Source organism: Molothrus ater, chromosome Z (assembly GCF_012460135.2).
Source record: "Molothrus ater isolate BHLD 08-10-18 breed brown headed cowbird chromosome Z, BPBGC_Mater_1.1, whole genome shotgun sequence".
Classification (NCBI taxonomy): domain Eukaryota; kingdom Metazoa; phylum Chordata; class Aves; order Passeriformes; family Icteridae; genus Molothrus; species Molothrus ater.
The window spans coordinates 61,736,787-61,757,095 of record NC_050511.2 but is presented as its reverse complement, the minus strand read 5'-3'; the positions used below and the strand labels follow the sequence as shown (position 1 = coordinate 61,757,095).

General features: G+C 38.3%; 1 protein-coding gene across 2 annotated transcripts in view; it reads left to right on the top strand.

The window, feature by feature from the left end:
• PCSK5 (proprotein convertase subtilisin/kexin type 5) overlaps nucleotides 1–20,309 on the top strand; it is a 227,476-nt gene that overhangs the window by 81,867 nt on the left and 125,300 nt on the right. For both annotated transcript variants that reach the window (XM_036402993.1, XM_036402994.2), the window contains exons 6-7: nucleotides 10,128–10,216; nucleotides 15,745–15,917. In XM_036402993.1, coding sequence (XP_036258886.1) covers nucleotides 10,128–10,216; nucleotides 15,745–15,917 — 262 coding nt within the window. The remainder of the gene's footprint in view (nucleotides 1–10,127; nucleotides 10,217–15,744; nucleotides 15,918–20,309) is intronic.

Below are 20,309 nucleotides of genomic sequence, written 5' to 3'. Positions count from 1 at the left end.
AGAAAGACTGGACACAGTTTAAGACGGAAATCTTAAAGACAGAGGAGCAGACCACCCTATTAGGTGAGCCATCAGGGAAGAAAATTGGTGTTACAGGGAACTTTTGCAGGAACTCAGATTAAAAATTTTGATTTTATGGCCCTTGGAAGAAGGGGCAGACAACTCAGGAAGAATATAGTGATGTTAGGTCATGAAGAATGAAAACCAGAAAGGTGCAATCTCAACTAGAGGTCAATCTAGCTGCTGCTGTAAAAGATAATAGAAAATGTTGTAATAAATACATTAACAACAGAAAGAAGGCCAAGGAAAATCTCCATTCATTATTGGACCTGGCAGGAAATATCACCAACGATGAGGAAGAGGTTGAGGTAACTTAATGCTTTCTTTGCCTCAGTCTTTAACAGTAAAGACAACCAACCCTCTAAACTGGTGGACAGGGACAAAAAGCAGAGTAGACCCACTTCAATCTGGAACAAATTCATGAGAGACTGACTGTGCCACTTGGAGACTCACAAGTCTATGGGACAGAGTGGGATTCATCCAAACATACTGAGGAAGCTGTTGAAAGAGCTCTCTAAGCTGCTCTCCATTATTTGTCATCAGTCCTGGCTTACCAGGAAAATCATAGAGTGGAAGTTGGCCACTGTGACACCCATCCCCAAGAAGGGCCGTACGGAAGTTCCGAGGAACCACAGGCCTTTCAGCCTGACCTTGGTACCCAGCACAGATCATAAACAGATCATCTTGAGTGTAATCACACAGAACATAGAGGACAACCAAAGGATCAGGCCTAGGCAGCAGGGGTTTAGGAAAGATGAGTGAGATGAGTCCTGCTTGACTAACCTGATCTCCTTTTATGACCGACTGAATTGCTGAAGGGATGATGGAAAGGCTGTGGATGTTGTCTGCCTGGACTGCAACAAAACCTTTAATACTGTCTCCCATGTTATTCTTCTGTAAAAGCTGATAGCTCACAGCTTGGGCAGGTGCCCTCTTCCCTGAGTTGAAAACCTGACTGGCTGTCCAGGCCCAGAATGTGGTGGTGAATGATGCTGCATCCAGTTGACATCTAGTCACTAGTGGTGCTCTCAGGGCTCTGTGTTAGGCTCAATCCTGTTCAATATCTTCATATCATAGCCTGTTCAATATTGTATATGATGATTTGGGAGAGGTAATGGATTGTAAAGTGGTACATTTGTGGGTGGTGCCAGGTTGGGAGCATGTTGATCTGCTGAAGGGCAGGCAGGCTCTGCAGAGGATTATGGACAAGATGTATTGATAAAGTGAGGCCAGCTGTGAGGTTCAACCAGGCCAAGTGCCAAGTCCTGCCCTTCGGTGACAGCACCCCCATGCACCATCACAGGCTGGGGACAGAGTGGCTGGAAAGTGGCCCAGGCAAAAGGACTGGGGGTGCTGGTTGACAGCCAGCTAAACATGAGCCAGAGTGTGGCCAGGTGGCCAAGAAGGCCAAGGGCATCCTGGCCTGTGTCAAGAATAGTGGCCAGCAGGACCAGGGAAGTGATTGTCCTCCTGTGCTTGACCCTGGTGATGCTGCTTCTGGAGTTCTATTTCCAATCTGGGCCCCTCACGTGAAGAAAGACAATGAGGTGCTGGAATGTGTCCAGAAAAGGGCAGCAGAGCTGATGGGGGGGCTAGAGGCTAAGTCCTGCGAGGAGCTGCTGAGGGTGGGGGTATTTAGCCTGGAGAAAAGGAGGCTCAGGGGAGGCCTTATTGCTCTCCACTACTGCCTGAAAGGAGGTCATAGTAAGGTGGGGGTGGGCTTCTTCTCTGAGGCAACCAGCAACAGGATGAGAGGACATAGTCCCAAACTGCACCAGGGGAACTTCATGGTGGACATCAGAAAGAATTTCTGCACTGAAGGGGTTGTTAAACTTTGGAACAGACTGCCTAGAGGGGTGGTGGAGTCAGTTTCCCCAGAGGCATTCAAGAAAAAGCTGGGCGTGGCACAGAATGCCATGATCTAGTTTACATAGTGGTGATCAGTCAAAGGTTGACTTCACTTGTCCTGAAAGTCTTTTCCAACTTAAATTGTTCTGTGATTCTGTGAAAGAACATAGACATTGGTTTACGTCATGGTTCTATGTTTTGTATTTGTGACCAGAACAGTGTTGATAATGCATATTTTAGCTACTGCTGAGCTGAGCTTGCAGAGCACCAAGGTGTTCTCAGTTAGTCACACTGCCATCTCGTTCAAGGAGCCTGATCAGGGACAAGAGGCTCAAAAGTGGCACAGCTGGGACAACAGATTCCAGCTGGTCAGAGATAACCTGTGGCATGTAATAGTGTGCTCCGAACTAAAGCTGGGGAGGTTATTGCCAAAGTGTTGATGGGAGACAGTCTGCTTGTGGGACATGCTGAGTAATTGCCTATGGCTCACTTAATTGTGTTTTACTTCTTTTCTTTGCCTTTATTTATTGAACTATTTTTATCTAAAATGATAAGTTTTTCTCTCATCTGCTCTTTCAATTCTCCCACCAATCCCAATAGGAAGGAGGAAACAAGTGACTGGGTGCGACCCAGCTGTCTGCCAGGGTCAATATCTCAGCCTTTTAAAAATGTACTAGCCCTCAGGAGTTTAGCAACTAATAGCTTTGGAAGGCTTCTTTATGGCAACAGATATCTCAAGCATTATTCCTGCAAGCGCAGTTTCAGTGTTAAGTTGACCAAGGGATCTTTGGTAGTATAAGCTACATTTTGCATATGTAGTAGACACATTCTGGTATAAGGGTCCTACAGTCCAGGGAAATATTCAAACATGGAGCTGTTGCAGAGTTGCTGATCCCACAGTTGCTGTGCTGGTCCATTTGTCTTTGTAAAGCATCATATAACTGTCAGGGCAATGGAAGTGGAAGAAAAAAAAAAAGAAAAGTAGAAAACCAACTTTACTCCTTTGAATCCTTTGACTCATATAATTTCAGGTATTACATGTAACAGCAGCAGAGGAAATTTGTCAGAGGAAGTTGTGGTGTCTACTGATATATAAGACACTTCAAATACATAGGAAACTATCTATCTCCAAAGCAGGCCAAGGACCCTGAAACCTTAGAAATCAACTTGGCAGCTATAGGAACAAATAGATGAAAATCTTAAACCAAGTAAATCTCATCACTTCGTTTCTTCATGCTCAATTAGGTTGCAGTATCAAGTCTTCTAATTCACAAAGCAAACATCTACCATAGGCAAGAATAATGTGGAAGAAAACATTCTTGCTTCTCATTGAAATATTCCTGCCTCTCACTTGCTTAAATGTTGCTATCTAGTTTGCATAGGGTTGCTAAGAAACTGCAGTCCAAAGTTTTACTCCTGGCTTTGTTTACAGAAGTTATATGGTGATTTGCTTACAGAACAAAGAAAATTGTGTAGAACTTAAATATTTGTTCTGAAAGTTTTTATTAAGATGTGGCTATTCTAATAGAGGTGTTTCCTTTAGTCTCAGATTTGCAGTTCAAGCTTTTGGTATCTCTTCAGTAGAATGAGAATGGAAGTCTCTTCTTACATCCAAAAAGTATTACTTTTTAAATACTTTAGATATTATAGTAAAAGTGATGAAATTAGTGCAAGTGCAAAATCAAATTTGTGTGGTATAGTTAATCACTTTTTCTAAAAACAGATGACAAACTGCTTCACCTGTATCCATCTCAACCAAAGCTTTCTTACTGCACAGATATCATAGTGCAGCCAGTATATAGTAACCTTTTCCAAGTATAAGAGTGTTCACTGTAGGTGGTAACTTTGGAATTTTCAGTAGCAACTTTCTAACAGGCTTTATTCATTGTGTCCAAGACTTTGTTTTCTAAGGATATCTTGGGTGGACTTTCCTTGGAATAGCAAATACATGGCATAGCCAAAATAATAATTCTGTCGTGTTCCAGTTCATACTCTAAAGCTTTCAAAGACTATTGAAAATTTTAATAGATCATTGACTTTGGATAGCCATATTCAGAAACACTGATAACAGTACATTAGTGAAAGAAGATATAAACCAGAAGATTAAATTAATAGGAACCATTCATAAAGCATACTAAGAGTTTCTGATTTGTGTAAATGAACATTGGGAGTGTCAGTAACTTGGTTTGCAATCTGAGGCCTTGTTCCTGAATTAGGATTAATTTTAGACTCAAAAGACAAAACCTGAAACTATGCTCATTATCCATATTTTTTTGTGAAGAATTACTGTGAGGCATCATTTTTCAAATCTCATCCTGAATATACATATGTCAGGTATATTAATTTTTCATATTTCATTTTCATTTTTCATATTTCATTTTTGAGATGAACAAGGGTAAATTATAGTGAAGTAAAATATTGTTAAAATAGTATAGGAAGCTGTCTGCAAAGATTTTTTCTAATTTAATACACTTACTTTTATATCTTTCTTTACTTACATGAGAGTTTTTGTCAAGTCTTTCAAAAAAACTCTTAGAGGGGCAGCCATATACCCACCTTTATGCCTTCTTCTCCCCAGAGAAGCAAGATATTTCTTTTTTGTGGAGATACTGTGGATTTCAGCCAGAGATACCTGAAGTCCTGAATGACCCAATATAGGTTACTTTACTGCTGTCATCTTCTGGCAGTATTAATATGTGAGAGAGGGCTGGTACCCCAAAGAAGGAGGAGATGTACTGGGAAAGTGGTTTATTCTGTTTGTTATTTTTAGCAGATGCCTTGGGAGGTTTCAAGGATACTTTCATTGGGCAAGAGTAGAGTGTCACCCTGCTGTTATTCAAAGTTAAGCAAGTAATGTTATTAGGATACTGTAACATCTTCAATTCTAGGATTATGTTCTAGCCACTGAGACTGTTGTAGACTCAGAGAATTAGGAACAGAGAATTTAAATTTTGTGTTGAAGCAGTAATCCCAAGTATAAGGAATTAGCTAAATTAACTATTTTTAAAAAGTACTTCCATTATTTTCCTTGTATAAAAACACATTCCTGATTTTGTCCTTTTTCCCTCATTAAGATGCATAACGTAGTTGTTCCCCATACCATTTTGCTAGCCAAGATTTGAACTTGGGCTTTTTTTTTGTCCTTTTTTTTGCATGTCATGAGCAAAGTGATAAAGCTATCTAATCTCAGAGATTAAGAATGAGAAAAGTGTCGACAGGTATTCAGTTCTTACCAAGTGTTTGTGCTACAGAATCACAGGATTAACTAGGTTAAAAGACCATCAAGTCCAATCTATGATCCATCACCAACTTGACATGGTGGCACTGACTGCCACATCCGGTCTTTTCTTAAACACCTCCAAGGGCAGTGACACCACCACCTCCCTGGGCAGCCCATTCCAATGCCCCATCACTCATTCTGTGAAGAAATTTTTCCTAAAGTCCAGCCTAAACCCTTCCTGGTGCATCTTAAGACTGTGTCTTCTTGCTGTTGCCTGGGAGAAGAAACCAACCCGATCTGCTACATCCTCCTTTCAGGGAGTTGTAGAGAGTGATAAGGTCTCCCCTGAGCCTCCTTTTCTTCTCTATTCTTTAAGCTGTACAAAAAGTGACTGCCAGAATTGCTTGTAACATCCTTGTTCTAGGATTTTTCACCCTTTCTACAGCCTCTCAACTAACCTGGTTGAGAGGTTATAAAAAGAATTGTCATTTGGTTATAAAAAGAACTTTTTGCTTATGTGGCAGGGGAATCTTGAAGTCTAAGAAGCCTCATATGCTTCAGTTTCAAAAGGAGACAAAGTAGTGCTTTTTGTTAGGTACATCTAGGTAGTCATATACTCTTCCAAGGTAATACTAGCCTTGATGTTACTGTTGAACAGGTTTAATTCCAGAGCACAGGAGCTGATCTGTGCAAGTTTTACTTGTGATTTGCTTTAGTGACTTAAGAGCAAGAGTTGGATTGCCCACCTTGAGAAGGTTACTGTACAGTTAGTATGAAATTCAGTATGAGAAAAAAAGCTCAGCTGAAAGTTTTGCTGTCCTGGTGAATGAACTGTTGTATTTCTTCTCACCAGTGTTTTTTCCTTCCTGAAAAGTGGCTGGATAAAAATTTTGTCTTGGATTAAAGTATATTAAGACTTCAGTAATTTTTTTTTAATTTTTCATACATTAGACTCTATACTTGGCTAAATATAAATTATTTACTGATTCTGTTTGATATTTTTTATTCTACATCTTACTTCATTAGCTCCATCAGACCATCTATTCATTGTTTGTTTTGAAAATAAAGAAAAAAGTCATATTTGTTTTATATGTTCAGTTAATTTTCCCACTCACAAAAATAACACTATAAAAGGCTAATGAAAGTGTAGAGGCATATTCCTTTCCTAGGCTTGCATCAGAACTTCACACTTGTGACAAATTAACTGCTAATAGTGAACAAATGCTGAGAGAGTGGCAAGTCAGCATTGCTGCTACCCATGCTGTTAAGTTCAAAATTTGTGTGTCTGACATGTGAAGTGTTCCATGTGTTTGTTTTAATGCTCTCATCTTTGATTTTGTGAGAAATAGATGAGATATTTTCAAGTTGTTCTAAAAGCAACTTCCCATAATCATGCAAAAAGTCATTAGCCCTGGGGACATTGACTGGAGATCTTCCAGTCCTGTGCTGCAACCACATTACAACACCGTGGTGCTGAGAAACAGTATCCTGCCTGTGATGACACCCAGGTCTTTGGCATTTTTCTTGATATCTCACATTGAAGATTTGTGTAACTTGTTTTTCATATTTACTCTGTCATCTTTCTCCACTGTTAATGTCCAAATATCTCTCCTTTGGGAAGTAGTTTTATTATTGCTGTTTTTCAGCTGTAGCAGATCATGTTCTAAAGGCAAAATATTTATATTTTGCTTGCCTATGCTTTTAATGTGTGACACTTCCTTTTTATGTCCTTACTCAGATGTACCTAGAAAATAATCTCAACCTTGTGTCAATTTGGAAAGTGTTTTCCACCCTCCAGATTATTAGAGAACATTTATAGATGAACAGCTCTAAAATAATATTTTTTCAGTGCTATATTAGACATTAGTCTGGGATGCAATAAAGTGCATTTCTGATGATTGCTGTTAAAACATGTTTTTTCTCCAGCCTTTATTACATTGTAACCCTCCAGATACCACACTTCCTGTTGAGGATTATATTGCAGTTTAGGAGACAACTTTAAAAACATTTGAATGTTTAAGTGAAGAAAAGTTTTGCAAAAATAAATTCCAGCTCAGGAATTTTCCTACAAATACCAATAGATACCCAAATTTCCATTCTTTCTCTTTCGATAGGATTGAAGTTGTTATAACATTTAAAATTCCTTTATTCCTATAATTTTCAATCTCCACCAACCACATAGTTTAGTTCATGTTACAGGTTACATCCCTGGGATTCTGCTCCAATTTATAATAATGACTAAGTTGGATTTTTATTTCTTACTACTAATGTATTGTCTTTATGCGTAGGAAGTTTCCCTCTCTGAGAAAAAGGGCATCCCAAGAGGGCACATCAAAGCACATACAACTGTACTCTAGAAATGTAGAAATACCTGCAGACATCAGCTTAGTGCATATAATTTATTAATAAATCATTCCCTGCCTGGTGAAAGGTATATGGCATATGGCTAAACTGCAGCTTCCCAGACAGAGACTGCATTGCCAAGAAATCCCTCATAGGTACCAAGTTTGGGAAGATGTGATGGGAGAAAGGTCTTTCAGTAGAGAAAGAGAGCAGAACTGATGTTGCGCACATTACTTGGCCATGGGGTAACCAGCTTGTTTGATGATACAGTGGAAATGTAATCTTTTTGACAGGGTCTGTTGGATGTTGCTTCCAAAGTAGCAGGTATCCATATATTCCATCTGGAGCCAAGGAGAAATTCCAGCTATTTGTTCCATTCTTCTCCATGTGTGGCTTTTATCCCTTCACTTTCTCTACCAAAAGACATTCCTCCCATCCTTCCCTAACTTGGTACCTATGAGGGATTTTTTGGCAATGCAGTCAGTCTCTTTCTGGGAGGTTACAGTTTAGCCACATGGCTTTTACCAGGCAGGTAATGATTTATTAATGAATTATATGCACTAAGCTGATGTCTGCAGGTATTTCTACATTTCTAAAGTATAATTGCATGTGCTTTGATGTTTGAGTGATAACACCTCAAAACTTGCATGTGACACCTAACAAAACCATAATAAAAAGAAGGGATATAACGTCTTGTAAAACTTCTTAAGACAGATCTTTTCATTTAAATATTAAGACATTCTTAAAAGGCATTACTTCAAACACTACTTAAAAGGCATTACTTCAAACTAGAGCTAGAAGACTATTTGCAAATACTTTAAAATAAAGAGGGATCTTCTCAAAACTTGTTTTCCTCTGTGATTTTTGAATTATTTACTTCAGGCTTTTCAAATTAATTCTATAAATGGGTAAGACATTTATTTGCTGATTAAAGGAAACTGGTTTTTTTTTCAAATTAAGCCGAATTAGGCTTTAAAATTAGTCTTCATATGACAAATAAACTTCAAATTTAGTCTTGAAAAATTCTCTGGTCAAGTTTGGTAACCAAATACTGAATTGTGACAGATCAATAGGAAATTAGTTGTGATAATATTATTGTGAAATCTTGAGCCACCTTTAGAATTAATCAGTTTCCAAATTTTCAGTTTGATTTCATGAATAAATTGCACTTTTCTCATAGGTTATGTATATATTACTTGTCAAATAAACTGAATTATAGTCTTTGACATTTTAGCAGTTTAGCGTTGATCATTTATATTGCTTATTCTTTTGTTTCATCTCTTTTTTCCTAGTCCTATTTGTTGTTCTTGCTTTACATTAATCCATTCCAAATAAGTCATCTTAGTGTCTCCCATCTAAGTGTCTTAAAAGGATAAGGGCAAAAAATTAATAATAAAGAAATAAGGAATAATTCTACGCAAACAAGCTGTACCAAAGGACAGCAGCAGTGATTCTTGTCAGTAATATGAGCATCAACTTTAATTAAAAAGCACGTGTGTTCTCCAAATGTGTGTGCAAGCAAGTCTGTCAACAACCACCAGGAGAAGAGTGTCTGTGTACAAAACTGATCTCAGCCTCCTCTGAAGTGCTTGCTCTGTAGTTTTTATTTCTCCCTTTGACTTAAACTTCTTTCTTTTTGGCTACTCGACCCTTATATTATCTTTCTGTCTATGTCCTATCAAGTTCCCAACTCTTTTGCTGTGTGGGCTGGAACTCTATATTTCCTCTTCATAACACCTCTCTGAAGTTCCCTGCCTGCTGCATCTTGCTTGTGTCACATTTCTGCAGTGGAGCTGCTTAACTGCTCAAGAATTAGGGCATGACTTATTAGTAGAAAACACCCTGTGAAATCCATGTTAAAGGCAAGACCTGCAAATCATAAGGACAGCTTTCCTACCATGGGTACAATATGGATGGCCACCGTCACCTTGTGGAGTGCATGGAGCAGGGCTAGGCAAAGCATCCCACTGTGGCTTTACACAGTGGGGAAGGGGGTGAGCAGCCACTGAGCATCTCTTGTTTTCCTTCAGCAGCTTCTTGACATTGAACACTTGCAGCTTAGCTCTGCTTCCAGGCACAGAGCATACCTCTGATGTGACGGGTACTTCTGACATTTTTACTGCTCCCAGAGAGGCAAGTAGGCTTGCAGGGTTGGCCCAAGGCAGGACCAAGATGTGCCTTAGCTTTGAGCATACCTGGCATTACAGTCTTAGCCTCACTTCTAAACAGCAGTTGGTGCAACCTCATCTTCCTCATGGCATATTGTGCGTGGTAGAGGTTGGATGAGCATACGCATACCAACAATAGGAGTGGTTGTTAGAGAATTCTGGACAAACATTTTGTTTAAATTTAAGATTTTGTTCAAAATTGAGAACAAATATCTAAGGCTCCTTACTGTTGCTGTGAATTACTTATCATTGCTGTATGTCTTTATTACAAACTGTGTTTCCAGTAGGCATGACGAGTTTAAAGTGATGGTGATAATATTAAAACATGTTCAGAGGAATATTGTAACATGGGTATAAATTACTGTGAGGGGTTAAATAGTGCAATACGTGATGGGTAGTTGTTCATTTAGCACCTGAGGATAAGCAAAATCAAAGCCTTTAATCCCAGTGGTTTGTGCTTACTTGGAAAAATGTTTGTCTGACTGCAGGCATGGAACTCGTTGTGCTGGAGAAGTGGCAGCCACGGCAAACAACTCACACTGCACAGTAGGAATCGCCTTTAATGCCAAGATTGGAGGTATGTGAAACAATCTCCCACAGAAAAAAAATGTAACCAAAGAGCCATTTGTGCTAAATAGTACATTCAGACATTTCTCAACAAGAGAAGGAGATTTGTATGAGCAAGCCTCACTGTGTTAGCTGTAAAGCTCAGTTTAGAGTGGTTGTTCAATATCAGTACTGAAGGAGTTTGTCTGTGGTGGCCCTTCTGCAGTGCTCTCTGGAACACTGCCTCCCAGTACACATCAAAAAATAGAAAGTCAAACTTTTGATGAAAACATGACCCCAGAATTAGGACACTGGGGTTTTCTCACAGATTCAGAGCTCTTAAGCCATGAACTTTGACAAACCATAAGTAAAGGTACACATCAGTTATATTGCCTAACATATTGATCCCAAATGAAACACTCTCAAAACATAATGCATTTTTTTTTTGTCTGTGGTTGGTGAGAATTTTCTTTTGATCCCTGTGGGTGATAAGATTATTGCCAGAAAATCAATGTTTGATCACATATTTTTGTTCATTCAGCCAAGAAGTTTCAAGTATTTTCTGTGAATTCTTTTTCATTGGCTGTTGAATTAATGTCTTTAGCATAGTTTTATGACAGTGATTATCAAGATGTCATCTGCATGTCTCCTGGGATGTAGCCTGCCTGTAACAGATTGTAATACTTCTAGTGAAGTTTATTCTGAACTTTTTATAAAGTTGTGGGATTGGTATATTGGCTTTCAGCTGAAAGTCTCATAGCTCAAACTCATTAATTGTTGCCTTTCGAAATAGAGCCTAAAATAGAGCCCATCTGTGAAAACAGAAACATGTTTACCTATTTGTACACCAGAGGACAGTTCAAATATACGAGCGGACAGAATTGAGACCATCTTTCCATTATTAAAAGTACTGCATCTATTCTCTGCTGGATCAGTACAAGTTTGATCCAAATCTCATGTGAGCACAGATACATTTCAAATTACCCAAAGCACACATCATCCTCATGTCACCTTTCTGTTTTCCTGCCGGGTAAACAAAATTAGGGTAGATAATGCCAGATCCAGGATAGGGTTACAGTGATGCAGAAAAAAAAATTCCCTTGAGTTGAAGAGCCTTCCTGCATAAAACTACCCTGTCAGAGTGGTTTAGAAAATCAGAACTGCTCAAGTGAGGAAGTTTGTGACAGATGAACAGGTTGTCTCATGTGAACATGGCATTTAACTGTGAACCAGCAGTTATGATATCAGATCTGTTGAGTTGTCAAACCAAAGTCAGAAGAGAGTTGGTGTACTGATGGAAATAAGAGATGTCTTCCGGAGAAGTTTCATTTTTGAGTAGAATAGTCACACAACCTGCAACAACTTTGACATGGCTTTGAAAAATTCTCCAGAAGTAACAGTGACTTCTTCATAGTTTATTAATTATTAAGCATTAGGAGCGTGCAATAATAATAAATATCCTCCAGGCATATTAGCTGACTCACATTCTTTTCTGAATATAGTGTAAAAACTGATTCAGATGGATGCCGTATACAGGTAACAGAAACAGTAAAGACTAGATACTTGTGCCTTTTTATTATTTATTCCTAAAAGAAAGCTGGAAATTAGTAACAGTATATAAAACCTCACTTGCCACCTTTTAAAAGGATCAGCATTTGGAAATAAGACTTCGGGAAGCTCAACAAATAATCTGCAGAAAATCAGAGTTAAGAGGAAGTTCCAGGGAAGATAGGTTAATCTTCCTCTTCCACTAAGTGAATAGGTTTGAGAGCCTTGCTGCTGCTGACCTCTACTTGGTATGCCACATTCCTTTCCTTCAGAGCAGCCATAACTACTCGTGTGAATATACTGTGGTTGTGTCAGCTCACTTGTTTCCCAGGGATTTAAAGGCCCTCTTGGGGTATTTTTGGAGAAGAAGCTAGAGTTGATGTAAAGCAATTACCTTCTTATATAGAGGAGCACCTGCTGACAATGATGTTGGATTTGCTCCACCAAGTATCTTTTACTTCAAACCAGAAAGCATTTCTGAACACATAAGGGATACTAATGTATCAAGCAGAAGGAAAAAAAAATCTGTCCCATCAATATGCCATAAAATACTGGCAGTTGAACAAATCCAGTTAATGATGTTTCTGATGCTGAGTTGTTAACAAGATATCCATTAATAATGCTAATTTTCTTCTAAATGTGTTTGTACTCCTTGTCTCGTTTCCAAATATTTAAGAACATCTGATGACCAAGTTTCTAGGAAAGTCTGAGCCTTATTTTAAAATGGCGTAAGTGGAGCTGTAACTTGTAGAAAAGAAAATTTTAGTAAAATTGCAATCTGAGTCTTTAGTTTTTTTACAGGTTATGACAAGTTTCTTATAAAAAAATATACAGGTTTCTGTGTAGCAAAGCTACAGATCCCACTCACTAAAAGAAAAACCAGTTCACCGAAGGGATGGATCTTCTTTTTTAGATTTAAACTCTGAAATAATCACGCAAAACAAATTACCACATACAGAGCTTTTTATAGGAAGGCTTGGCTAGTTTGCTGTTATTATTGCAAACTGATTGTGGAAGTTGTAAAACATCTGTGGGGATTTGGGTGCTTAGTTACTTGGCGGGGCTCAAGTACTGATGGGAAAACAGTTACACTGAATTATGGCACAACAGATGTATATTGTCTTCAGTTGACAAGGATTAGTTCAGCTGTTTCTTTAAGTTTAAGTCAGATGTTGAATAAAAACAAGCATTTTAAAAGAAAACTTCTTTCAGCTCAGTTTTGGGTGCTTCCTATGATTCATTGAAAATTTGTTCTGAGTAAAAAGCCACTTACATTTTGCAATTACTGCAAATGTTAGGAAAAGTTTATAGGGCTCTGAAGTCTTGGAACAATCTGCAAACGCAGTCTGCTAATTGCCTTTTAGATAGCTTTTGTTGTACTATCACCACATGCCAAATGCAGTTTGGAGGATGTATGATCAGCAGACTTAACCATGGCAGACTCTGGGGGGCAGGAATAGAAAGGCAGGGAGGAAGGAAGGAGCATTATTTTCACTGCAAATATCCAGTGAGATGTCTGTTGTTCAGAGTCATCTTGCACAGAATTACAGAGTCATTTCTGTTGGATAAGACCACGGTCATCAAGTCCAAATTTGACTGATCAACACCACTTTGTAAACTAGATCACAGCACTAAGTGCCGTGTCCTGTTGTTTCTTGAACACCTCCAGGGATGGTGACTCTACCACTTCCCTGCTTTACTGCTTCAACAACCCCTTCAGTGCAGAAATTCTTTCTGATGTCCACCATGAAGTTCCCCTGGTGCAGTTTGGGACTATGTCCTCTCATCCTGTTGCTGGTTGCCTCAGAGAAGAAGCCCACCCCCACCTTACTATGACCTCCTTTCAGGCAGTAGTGGAGAGCAATAAGGCCTCCCCTGAGCCTCCTTTTCTCCAGGCTAAATACCCCCACCCTCAGCAGCTCCTCGCAGGACTTAGCCTCTAGCCCCCCCATCAGCTCTGCTGCCCTTTTCTGGACACATTCCAGCACCTCATTGTCTTTCTTCACGTGAGGGGCCCAGATTGGAAATAGAACTCCAGAAGCAGCATCACCAGGGTCAAGCACAGGAGGACAATCACTTCCCTGGTCCTGCTGGCCACTATTCTTGACACAGGCCAGGATGCCCTTGGCCTTCTTGGCCACCTGGCCACACTCTGGCTCATGTTTAGCTGGCTGTCAACCAGCACCCCCAGTCCTTTTGCCTGGGCCACTTTCCAGCCACTCTGTCCCCAGCCTGTGATGGTGCATGGGGGTGCTGTCACCGAAGGGCAGGACTTGGCACTTGGCCTGGTTGAACCTCACAGCTGGTCTTGGCCAACTACTTTGCAGCATGTCTGTCCATTGCTGGCTAGAGAGAACAGCACCTAAGTCCCAATCTTGTCTGTGTTGCTTTAAAAGTAGACCATTTTACCATTACAAAAAAAAAATAAAAAAATTAAAAATCATGTGATTTACTTTAGGTGCCAGTGGCAGCATTTGAGTTATTATTCTTTGGTTTAATATAATATTTAGACTGGCTAACAAAGTCATAAAGGAAAGCTTTATTTTCCTTCTTTCAAAACCAGTGTACCTTTATTGTCTTTATTCAGAACGAGAGAGGTACTTTAATATACTTTAAAGGAATTGAGCACACAACTTTCACCTGTCATTCATTTTCTGTGGTGAGAAGAAAATAAAATCCTAGAATCCCAGAGTTAGTTTAATGATTCTTTTTCATAAAGCAAAGTTCATAGTGAGATCACAGTTTGTAGAAGTTTATTATCTCACAAAACATAGGCAACTTTTGAGGGAACTGAGAAATACAATCACTTTTCAGTTTTAAGTCAAATAGAATAAGGGGAGAAAAAAGTATTAGTATTTTTTCAACAAAGCAGTCCTTATGCCTCTTGTCAGTTAAAAGTTAAAGTCTTGGTAAACACAAACTTCTTTAATCTGAGCTCATAAGCAAAATGCAGTGTGTCTGTAATTAAAAATATGTAAATTTGGCTTAAAAATAGGAGTAGCCTTTTAAATCAGAAAGAGCATCTAACTTGGAAATTGTGAGAGTGATCATCCCTCTATCATAGAATTTTATTAAATTTTTATTTAATATTGAGTGTCCCTTTGATCACATGCCTCACTAGCTGTGTGTAGATCTTTTTACTTGTTTAAGTTAAAACTGGCATTGGTAGTTTTCTCAGATTTAACCACAAAGTCTTACAGTTAGAAAAACCCCAACTTCTGTATTTTCTCAGTTTTCAGATTTTAGCATGCTATATTCAGCCTAGTTAATTTAAAACAGTGTGAAGTGTTGGCACATTGACTTGTCCACACCCACATGAATGGATTCTTTTAACATAAAAATTCCAGATTATACCTCAAAAAAGCTTCTTCTGAAGAGAAGGGTGTTCACCATATTGTAATTTCAGGTTGAACAACATTACATATTTGTTCATAACTTCTTGTAATTGCCATGCTACAGTGTGTGGTAATCATTCTGTACACAAGAGGATTCTCCCCAGTTTTTTCATTGCAGCCTCATACAATGAAGGAATGATGCCAATGTTACTTGTCTGTAGGGATCCTTTTGTTACATCTGTTAACATGATTGAAACTGTGAATGACTCAAGGAAGGTAATGCAGTTTCACTGCAGTATAAAATTGTTATCTTTAAGAGACATAAAAGCATTTCAAAATGCAAGTATTTTTAAAAATTTTATTTAGCGTAAAACTTTGATGTTGAAGTTTGAAGGCTGTATAGTGGATAAATTACTTATAATTTTTAAAACTTGAAGAAGGGTGAAAATATTTGTATCTTTTTTATTTTTCCATCTAGAGACATTGGGAAAACAATGTCTCTAGATGGAAACAACCCAAACAGATTTTGTTGTTGTTGGTTTTTTCTTTAATAACAGTAGGAATTCTTGTAGTTATTCAGTTCAGTGTCATACACAACAATTTTCTCTGTGGGGGGAAAAAACAAAGAAACATTTTGGGTTTGTCTGTACAGTTAATTGTATTTTCCATTCTGAAGGTGTACGGATGCTGGATGGAGATGTGACAGATATGGTAGAAGCAAAGTCCCTAAGCCTTAATCCCCAGCACATCCACATCTACAGTGCCAGCTGGGGGCCCGATGACGACGGTAAGACAGTGGATGGACCTGCTTCTCTAGCACGTCAGGCCTTTGAGAACGGCATCAGAATGGTAGGTTGGCATCACACATGCCTGGATTTGCTTTCACGTGCACCTCTAAGGGTACCTGTGCCCACTGCATGCAAGTGCTCAGCATGGGGAAAGGCAAAGGACTTGGAAGGAAAGAAAAAAACTTCCTTTGCATAAAACTGAAAACATATTTTTCTTTTGTGGTGACCTGATGATCACTCTCATCTGAAGTATGAGCTCTGTTCATTTTCATCTGGAATGCATAATCCTTAGTGCCTTTTAAAACTGCTCTGAGGGAGTGATGTAATTAGAAATAAATTGACTGAGAAATGCTACTTTGCACATCAGTGCCAACTCATCAAATCTGAGGTGCAAAGAAATTTTAAAGCAAAACCTTTGACTATGTTTCCTTCTTTCTTCATTTCTATTTTGCTTTGTTTTGCATGATTTCTTAATGTAAGTTTGATGATTTTAATAGGGAGTTGGGGGGCAGAAAAAGGTCTATACCCATGGTTCTTTTACCATTTTGTCTGGTCTCAGAGAATTTACAGTACTGTGATGAGGGGGGCACTAATGGAACTGCAAGAATGCAGGGGATCTTGCTCCAGGAAGTTTTTTGTTTAAGCATATATATGTGTTTGTTTAAATGTCATATTTCATGTAGGGAACACAACTGTGAAAAGTTCAGCCTGAATTTCTGAATTTCTGAACCAGAAGGATTCAGCCATTTCCTCATTGAAATCTCAAGTTCTCAAACTGGGTATAAATATGTGGAATAACTTGCCAAGAGTGTAGATCTTGCCTACAAGCATTATTGTTCCACTGTTATTATTAGAATAGTAATATGAGAAGATACCTTACAGAACCCAGATGAATTTCATTTTACCAGCACATTGTTCTGTACATGAAATAAGCACCAGTTTATAGTGAAAACATAGCATTTAATTTTCTGAGGTAGGCTTTTTCTGATAACAATGCAGAAAAAGGTTGGTATATTTTTTTGAGAAATAATAGAAGTCATATTTGATACAAGTCAAATTATTATGTTTTTCAATGTAACGTTTATGTCATTTTATCAAACTTTGTTCTGCCTGAAGCTGCCCATGAGGTCTTGAATAGATCTAAATATTTCCATATATTTGGATATTTTATCTGTCTCTGACTATGAAAGCTTCATTTCTACTCAAGAAATAGAACTACTTTTAAAATCTTACATAAAAATGTACTGCTACAAAATACAAAACATTTAAAGTTAACCTCTAATTTTCATTCTTTAAAATATAATATAGACTGAAAGATTGTAAATGAATGTTTTAGGAATTACCACCTTCCCTGTTAGGCTGTTTCCAGACCAAGAATTACTTCAAGATGAACTGTTCTCTTTCTTTTTAATAAGTAATGTCTTTTTGTATTCAGTTAAAGATACTTTCTCTGTATTTCCTTATACTGTCATAAGCTGTGTCATTTTAAAAGATGAGGCAAATGGAAGAAGAAAAGATGAATTTTCTTTGACCAAATATGCCAGAAATGGGCTGATTATTCAAGGTCGTGTTTACATAGTCAGTCAAACATAGATTTCCCTAAGGAGTCATAATAATTGGCAGACAAATATTGCCAAATAATTGACAATAATAATAGGCAGACAAAAATGCTTATTGTGTTGTATACAGATCCTTACTCTCCTTTTTCAGAAATATTGAACTGAACAGCAACAGTGTAACATCTAGGATTGCATCTGTGGCGTAAATTGAAGTAACATCATATCTTGGTTTTAGACAATTAAAGGTGGTGGGCACTCCAGAATCAGTTACCTTCCCTTTTAGTTTTGACACTCCCCATTCACCAATAAGGAGAGATGAATGCAAGAAGATATAAGTGAAATAATAACAGTTTAAAACAGTCATTAAAAAATGAAATAGGAACAGGCAAAAAATAACTGTGATAATCAGTAGTTATAATGTTGCAGAATATCATGGGTTCCTCATGGACTCCCCAGAAACAAAGAAGAGCAAAAACAGCAGAGAAATCTCCCCTGAGATGGCACTCTCCATGTATGACCATGTGTGGAGAAATAAGGGGAAAACGGCAAACAACTATTACCCCCAGGATGGTTCCCTCTGCAGACGGCCTGGGGTGGAGGGAGAGAAGAGAGGACAAGAACAGCACAGCAATCAAACCTGAGCAAGTAAAAATCTCCCTCTTCCCCCCAGATATCAACCAACAGGGAAAAAGAACAAAACAGAAAGAAAACCTAGAATCTCTGGGTCAACAGCTGGAACTCATGGAGGAACTTTGCCTTCTCTTTAGCAAAAATAGCGGCAGGGGCTTGGACAACTTGGATTCCATGCCCTCCTGCTTTGACCAGGCACTGCTGGCAGTCTGGGGCAACCATATGGAGTGGGGGCTGTTCTATTTTTCTTGGCTTGGTGGTGTGGCTGCCGTCTGCCTTGTGCTATCTCAGCTCACCCAGCAAGAACAAAAGAGAAAGAGCACTTTTTCCTGAATGCCCCCAACTTTCAAAAAGGACTAACAGACAGCCTGACCTCACTGTTCCTTTTCTGGCCAGCGGGTCTCAAAGAGACAGTAGCAACTTTGGGCACAGATAGATATGGAATATAATAACATTTGGGGTTACCCAGAACAGATCAGTACAGAAAAACTTGGCAAAACCTTCTTTCAGACCTACACAAAGATTGATTATTCTTAATTTATTATGCAAATATCCACACAATTGTACATTAGAATTTTAAAATGGAACAGCAAAAGGAAATGCCAAGATTTTTTAAAAACATCTGAAAAGGAAATTATGCCTGGCTGGCTTTATTAGGAAAATCAAAGGTAGTGCTGAATAATAACTTTGATTAGAGCATAATCAAGCTCAATTATTCTTTTAAATTTATTATAATTATTGCATAAAAATGAAATGGATGCAAGAACCATCCATTGTTGAGTTTTCTGAGAGACTTGGTTCCATGAAAAAAGCACCTGATTTATCTTAAGCACATATTATTCCAATTAACAGCTTGTGCTGTTTCACAACTATTATTATTTTTAAATCTGCTGAACTAATATGGTTACACCTTTCAAATGCTGCATAAAATAATAAAGATGACTGCATAGTTTTTGTGCAGAATTACAGAGAGACAACACATATCTTGAATTGAAACAGACAAATCTGTTTAAAGAAAGGCTACTACGGAATAAATGAATTCATGAAATGAACATGTAAGTTAAATATACCTAAAAATTCTGCCCAGGATCAAGGTAATAAAAAAGGAAACCAGTTTTTAAACCTGTCACAAGTACTATGATTTTATGTCATCTTTAAGGGTATTTAATCTAATTTTATTAAATTTGCATACTTGAGTTCAAAGAGAAGCCTTGGATATTTTACTCTCAAACAATTTCTGTGCAAATAGAGAACTCCCATTATATCATGCTTTCAGTTGAGAAGGTCCTTTTCTTGAAAATAGCATACTTGTGTGGAAAATTCTAGATGTCTGTGTTTTAAATACTAATGCATTAGAACTTGTAGACCTAATAATATCAAGAAAAAATCCATTGTAATTATGCAGAATTTGCCTGAAAAAAAGCCAAACAAATGGTGGTATATCAAAAAGTAACATATTCAAGGAAAGATTAGGTATCTAATGTCACATTTCACCCCGTACTCAAGAGCAAAGCTTAGCGTTGCATAATGTGATCGTGGCCAAATCATGTCATTAGACTCTGCTGAATCTGGGACAAAATGGAGAACACAAAAGCCTTCCTTGATTCATAAATATGAAATCTAAGTACATTTTTGAGATGCCTGTTGGTGTCTCACAGTCAATAAGCACAATGCTATAAGCACTTGATGGAGTTGAGTTTGCTGATTCATGGCTCCGTCATGCAGTGTTCAGTCTAGTTCATTTGTATTCATACAAATAAGTCTGGTATTCTGCAATGGTGTCAACATCGTTTGGAGAGGAAAGCATTTCAGATATTCAGACTTGTTCTCTCATTGTTGTTTGGCAAAGACCAAATAATCAAGTTTCTGGGTATGTGACCACTGTTGATATTTTATGTTGAAGGATTACAAAGAGCTGGTTATCTCACTCTCCAATGTCTCACCAATTGCATGTTTTATGTTGTTTCTGTAGTACACATCCTTGAAACACGTAAGGAAGTGTATATAAATCAGCAACTGGTCAGGTCATCCTTAATATAACCTAGAGAGGGTGGAGAGGAAGGGAAATCTACATGGAAACTTTGGGCACAAGCACCTTCATCTTATTGCTGTGACACCACTCTGTTTAGTGAGCTGGACTCAAGCCAAAATATTTGATGGACATTAATGATCAGATGCTGGGTGGCTGAACCTCTTGTGCAAACTCAGCTTCATGCCTTCCTTCTCATCATCATTGCCCCTTCTCATCTCTCTTACTTCAACAG